The sequence below is a fragment of the Limulus polyphemus genome, unplaced genomic scaffold, assembly GCF_000517525.1.
Source record: "Limulus polyphemus unplaced genomic scaffold, Limulus_polyphemus-2.1.2 Scaffold5253, whole genome shotgun sequence".
NCBI classification, from domain to species: domain Eukaryota; kingdom Metazoa; phylum Arthropoda; class Merostomata; order Xiphosura; family Limulidae; genus Limulus; species Limulus polyphemus.
In genome coordinates this window covers 26,800-33,802 of record NW_013670863.1, presented here as the reverse complement: position 1 = coordinate 33,802, position 7,003 = coordinate 26,800, and the positions used below count along the sequence as shown (strand labels likewise).

Sequence of the window (7,003 nt, the reverse complement as noted above, 5' to 3'; positions counted from 1 at the left end):
TACAACTGGAGAAGACATTTTCATGGAAGTGCAGAAAACTTTGCAAGGCTATAACCTTCAGTGGAATCAGCTTCGATGTGTTACAGTTGATGGATGAAAAACCATGGCTGGAGTGAGGAAGGGTCTGGTGGGGCAGATACGAACTAAGTTGGAAGATCTTCAACTCCCGGGCGCTATGTTTATACACTGCATTGTACATCAGCAAGCACTTTGTGGGAAAGACTTAGATATTTCTTGCGTACTAAAACCAATGGTTTCTGTGTACTTCATTCGGAGTCATGCACTTAATCACCAACAGTTCCAGGCTTTTCTTGAAGAAATTAATTCTGAATTATGTGACTTGCCTTATCACACAGCAGTGAGGTGGCTCAGCTACGGTAAAGTCCTGTTTCGTTTTTATAAGCTCCGAAGAGAAATTGATATTTTTCTCACCGAAAAGGATAGAGCTGATCCACTTCTGTCAGATCCTACCTGGCTGTCAAAGTTGTCATTTTTGGTTGGCATCACATCCCACATGAATGAATTGAACTTGAAACTGTTTGAAGCACAATTGGAGTAGCTTTGCGTGAAATTCAAAGCAAAAACAAAACAAAGCCATTAAGTACAGAAATGTTCTAGTCTTGGAAATTCTAAATTTTCTGTCTGGACACACATTTATTACCTAAGTATGTGAATATTTTGCGTCAGAAGGGCTATACACATCCTACTTACGAATGTCAAACAACATCAAATTGTAGTTCTGATGTATTCCGTTTTATCATGAATTTATTTCGGCTGTTTTTGTTATGTGGCTTCCTAACTTGTATATTTGAAGTCGTTTTATCATACTCAACTTTATAGTTTGCTTTTAAAAAGTACTATCGAGACGAAACCTCACTTGTATTACTAAATAAACTAAGAATTTTCTTAGTTCTTAATACCTAACATGGATTAATTTCAGACTATTTCAAATAAAATATACACATTTAAAAACAAACAAAATCATTTCAAAAGTTCTGAACGTGTATGAAACTCATTCCAGTTAGCCGTATTCAGTGGATTGTGCAATTGTTTTGCATTTCGTTAACGTTATATTTTCAATAATATACAATTATTTTAAGACAAAGTTGCAAAAAAGTAACTAGTTCAATACTCACTAGAGGGCATGAGACCTTATGATGAAATATGGCTACTGTAGTCGAGTCAGTCGTTGAAGATAACAAGGATCAAGAAAAGCCTATAGATAGGGAAAAAGTAATTTTACAAACTGTTTGACCTATATTGATACAATTTGTTGCTTTATATTGAATAACTACAAGTTAAATATATAAAATGTAAACTGAATACTGCCATTCGTTAAACTTAAAACTTAATGAATGTGTTGCATTGTTAGTATAGTATTACTAATACTCATTAAACCTTATCTTAGTGAACTAAGCTATTTTAAGACCCATTAATATATAACTTTTAACCTAATGTAAATTTGTGTACAGTGTTTTTTAAGTTTATATTAAACATCCACATTGTCACTTTGACCCTCATTTTAATATACTAAGATTCACTGTTTACTGCTGCTCGTTGGATATAAACTAGCCAAATGACATCATTATTTAATCAAAAAGAGAGGTTTATCATATAATAACTATGTATTTATTTGAAATGGCATTTTAGAAGAAAGGTTTACCAGTAAGGTTTATGTTATGCTATGTCACGAAGAAAAACAAATTATCCTCTCCTCATTGGCACAAATGTGTTCTTTCTTTTATAAACTCAAGGTTTTAGTGCCTCAAACTAAACATCAATGTCACGATAATCTAACAGCTTCATATGGAAGACCTATGTTATCTTAACTAAAATTTGCTGATAATTTGATTAGGAATTGGTAATAAAGAGTAGAGCCAGGCAATTAACTCGATATAATTGATTACCTATGAACCTTAATTAATGACACTAAAATAACTAATCAAAATTAGTTTCCTGTTATTTATTGTTTTTGATTATTCAAACTATGCAAGCAATCAAAATATTTCCGTTATGATTTCTCATTATTATTTTTTATTAATTCAAGGTTTGTTCAGCTTAACTGATTATCAGCATGACTCGTGACAATAATCAATTGATTAAAATTAATTTTTATTATTTTTGATTATTCCAACTAGCCAAATGTCATGTAAGAGTAATCAATTGATGAGCTCAAAAAATTAATTGATTAGCAAATTACACTAACAGCCCAGTGAATAGTTATGTGTGTATAGAATATTATAGTACTTTTTGTTTTTAAATGATGTGCCTTTTAGTTTTGATTGTGAGAGTTATTAATTACATACGTTACGTGTAGATAAGAAACATTTATGAAAAGAAATTTGTTCCTTTTTATATGTATTAATGTGGCTACAAACATTAAACTAATTGTGTACATTCAGTTTCATTCGTAATACCAATACGTCTTCGATTTTTTTTATTAGACATGTCCACTTTTACTGAGGGTATTTATCAGTACAGTGAGGCACCATCCTTTGAGTGAATATTCTCGAGGGAATGTTCCGGACAACGAACTTCAGATTTACACCTGGTGAGTTACATTAAAAATAGAAAGCTGAAAAAAAAAATGAATCCTGTGCTGTGTCGGCTTTGTTTTCCTAAGAATTTTCTTAGATTTGCAACACAGTCAACAATCGGAGTATGATAAATAAATCATATTTACAAACTGTAAAACATCGTGGTAGTGTCTTGTGTGATTCCACCAGCTAATGCTAAAATGTCCGACTCCTGTTCTTATGTAATTGTAGACAATATAACATGAATGACTACAGAAAGAATTTTGAATAAAGGTGAATGTAACTTGAGTAGTGGGCTATTTTCCACTGTAACCATAGCAAGGTTGTATTTTCTTTAAATAAAATATCACCCTCTTACAGTTGCTACTAACTTGAGTAGTGGGATATTTTCCATAGTAACCAGAGCAGGGTTGTATTTTCTACAGTTATTATGAAGTAATTTTTTTCCAATGAAAGAGTAGACCATTCCAAGCTTTAACTTGTTGTTAAACAAATGTTTAAACAACTCTACTTATTCAATTATGTACAAGCTGCCCAGTGTCAGATAACAATACGAATAATTAAGTTTTGGCGAATTGCTACAAGTTCTTCAAATACCTATAGAATGATAGGTTTCTTTTTTGTGAGTGTAAAACACGTAAATACACCAGTTTGATTAATGTGTTTACATTTTACAGTACAGTACATGCTGAAATATCAGTAAATCAAACAACTTAAATCTTTCTGTATTAAGAAGTGTTTAAACAGCACATGATTATAGCCAGACTTTTGTTTTCCTTTTTCAGTGCTTCCTATCTAGCTGGAATTAGTTGTAACTAAACAGAAGTCCTGTTCATATAAATAGGTTAATTACTTAATGGTGTTAAACTGGTACTCATATAAATAGGTTAATTACTTAATAGTGTTAAACTGGTACTCGTATAAATAGGTTAATTACTTGATGGTGTTAAACTGGTACTCGTATAAATGGGTTAATTACTTAATGGTGTTAAACTGGTACTCATATAAATAGGTTAATTACTTAATGGTGTTAAACTGGTACTCATATAAATAGGTTAATTACTTAATGTTGTTAAACTGGTACTAATATAAATAGGTTAATTACTTAATGGTGTTAAACTGGTACTCGTATAAATAGGTTAATTACTTGATGGTGTTAAACTGGTACTCATATAAATGGGTTAATTACTTGATGGTGTTAAACTGGTACTAATATAATCAGGTTAATTACTTAATGGTGTTAAACTGGTACTCGTATAAATAGGTTAATTACTTGATGGTGTTAAACTGGTATCACTGTGTCTAGTTATATAACCAGAGGTACTAGGCCACATTCATGAGTTGTGTACAGACAGAGTGCATGTGTACCGGCTCTCACGTTTGTACCAACTAAAGTATTAATAGTTGTCATGATCAATCCCACAATTCATTGCTAAAAAGAGTTGGTAGTGGATGCTGACAGTTAAAAATTATGAGTAGCGGTAGAAAGCCATAGCAGCTGAAACTCAGAAACAAGAAAAGGATTTAACACCCCTAAAAAAGCTAGCAGGGTTGATGGCAGAAGTAGTCAAACCCACAACTCTGAAATCACAAGGTAACCATCCTAATCACTGAGCCATGCTAGCCCAAAACTGAACAAACTTGAATTAATGAGAAATCATTATTGTAACATGTTGAACACACTAGTAGTATAACACGCCAGAAGGTCAAAATAGAGGCCGAATATGGAACATGCAGTTAATTATTAAAGATACTTTGATCACCAACCCTCGGTTGTTTCAACCATGGGTTAATACATGTGACATAAACCAGTTTTTAGTGAGTGTATTGAAATATTCAAGGAAATAAAAGAACTACTTGCAATGTTTGGAAACAAAAAATCATTTAGTAAGACACACAAAACAGGTTGACATTATATTAAAACTGTTTTAATAGCAAGCCTTCAGTCCTTTCGCTAAGACTATCTTCACGTTAACTGAATATTATTCCAAAAATAACATTCATTGATTATATGAAACAAAAACAATGTGGCTATGTGATATTTCTAAAGAAAATATAAGCTCTCCGTTGTTTTCATTGTGTCCTGGTAAACTTGTTTTATATATATGTATATAAAGAAGTTTTTAATTAATAATTAGACATATAATTGTATAGGCTACTAACCGTGACGATGATTGAGAAGTGGGTGAAACTTTAAGTGTGCGTATGAAAGTGTGCATTATGAGACTAGTAACATTGAGATCTAAGAGCTCAGAAGTTTTGATTTTATGGATTGTACAATGTAATTATATATGGAAGATTGTTTGGTTTAATTTAGTTTACCTTCTTTTATTTTGTTCTTTTGTAAAAAAAAAAAAAGTAACTTATACTTGTCAGATGAAACTAGTAACATTGAGATCTAAGAGCTCAGAAGTTTTGATTTTATGGATTGTACAATGTAATTATATATGGAAGATTGTTTGGTTTAATTTAGTTTACCTTCTTTTATTTTGTTCTTTTGTAAAAAAAAAGTACTTATACTTGTCTCTGTTTTGTGCTTGGAATCCTAGGATGGATGCTACATTGAAAGAACTAACAAGTTTAGTCAAGGAGGTTAATCCAGATTCTCGAAGGAAAGGAACGTATTTTGACTTTGCTCTCGTGTTTCAAGACAACCGGAGCATGAGCTTCAGGATGAGAAACATCGGGAGCACCTGTTCCGGACAGAAGGGTGCAGATGATAATAAGACACTTTCCAAAAGTCGATTTCAAATAGGAGACTATATGGACATAGCAATATCTCCCCCTTCTCCACCCAGAGGCTCTTTTGGGTCCAGACGAGGCAGACAGCCTACGTATTAAGATATTGTGTTGAGTTGAGCTACTTTGTGAAGAACATTTACGTTCGAATCGTCTTGTTCAAAATGCCATCAAATCTTTGTGTATTATAGCACACATAAATTTTACACGTTTTCATTTCCAGGTATCACAAATACTGAAGTTTTTTTTGTGGGCTTTTGTCTTTTTTTTTCTTTTTTCAGTTTTTAAATGAATTAAAAATAATATTATTTTACCATATTTCACCTTGTTTTCCTAAACAAGTGTTTTACACACCTGTTCATGCTGTACCAACTGCAATACGGGCAACATTATAAACCGTAATAATTCATTGATAAAAATTCATTTTACGAGCCAATATATCTTTCTACGGTGACAATGAAAATCAAATAGACTGTAACACAATGCTTGAAATACTAGACTAACAGGGTTTTTCTTGTAACAGTTTACAACTATTGACCACTGGTCTTCAATTATTTTTTGCCAAGAACCATTTAATTATGGCCAGAAAGTAATGAGCTGGGAATGAGGCCACTGGTGACATGAGAAAGTGATCAAGAAAATGTCACTTTAAGAAGGAAATCATCCTTGTTGACCAGTGGCTAGTTTATTATATAGTTAACCATGGAATACAAGCAAAATCTGTACTAAAATGTCCTCAACTTTTGCCCAAGAGATTTTGTTGGCCAGAAACCAGGGTTTCAGGTGAGATTGTGACCTATGGGGTGATAGTTGAGGGCCAGAGGTGTAAAATTATTCAAGTAGACTTAGAACTTTGTTGGTGTATGTCTCTGTCAACAGCTTTACAAGATGTACTTGCATTTTGAAATATCACCGAGTTTATTGGAACAGAATCAGTCATATAACTTGTGAGTACAGTTATTTCACAAGTTATGTGTTGTACAAAACTCAACTTGTCAGCTCATTTGACAGTGTCGGTTCATAGCTAGTAAATTCTTAGTTAGCCACATTGTTTTGGAAGGGAGAAGGGTAGTGACAATATTGGTTTATAGTTAATAGAAACTGTCCTTAGCTAGCTATATTTATTTGGAGGGTAGTGACAATGTTGGTTGATAATGAGTAGAATCTAGCTCTTGACTAGCTGTATTTTGTTGGGGTGAGGGGGGGGGGTTTAGTATGGACATTGCTAGGATGTAATGTTTCTGAAATCAATAACACATGAGGGCCTAAGTAAGCCATGAGTCAGAAGATAGACTAGGCATGTTTGAGTCATTGTAAATAACTAATAATGGTTAAATACAAAAATCGTGTCTTTTTTTTTTCTATACTGTTGGAAAATGTGGCTTTTAATTTATTGATGGCAGACTTTGTAGTTAAAGTGGATATAAGAATTATAGTATAAGTTATGATTTTTTAGGCCCACAATGCATTGCTCTGTGATGCATAGTCACCAAACCAACTAACGGATTGATTAAAATCAGAACCGAATCCTAAAACTCATTAACAGGTTGAGAGATAGTTTGGTAAAAATGATCTAACTGAATTCAATGTAGTTTGTTATTTTTTTAATTAAGGCATGGTTTTGTGAGAGAGAGAAAATGTTTTCTGAAAAACGGTAGGTTAAGGAAGTAACCCATATATATAGTGTTCTACAGAATCCCAAGGTTAAGGAAGTAACCCATATATAT

The 7,003-nt window shown here is 32.6% G+C and overlaps 1 protein-coding gene across 1 annotated transcript; it reads left to right on the top strand.

The window, feature by feature from the left end:
• Positions 1-1,135: 1,135 nt before the first annotated feature.
• On the top strand, positions 1,136-5,594 carry LOC106472336 (histone deacetylase complex subunit SAP18-like). Its single transcript, XM_013932974.2, has 3 exons — positions 1,136-1,233; positions 2,445-2,551; positions 5,087-5,594. Exons 1-3 carry the CDS (start codon positions 1,165-1,167, stop codon positions 5,376-5,378), a joined length of 468 nt encoding a protein of 155 aa, XP_013788428.1. The 5' UTR covers positions 1,136-1,164; the 3' UTR covers positions 5,379-5,594.
• The last annotated feature ends 1,409 nt before the right edge of the window (positions 5,595-7,003 follow it).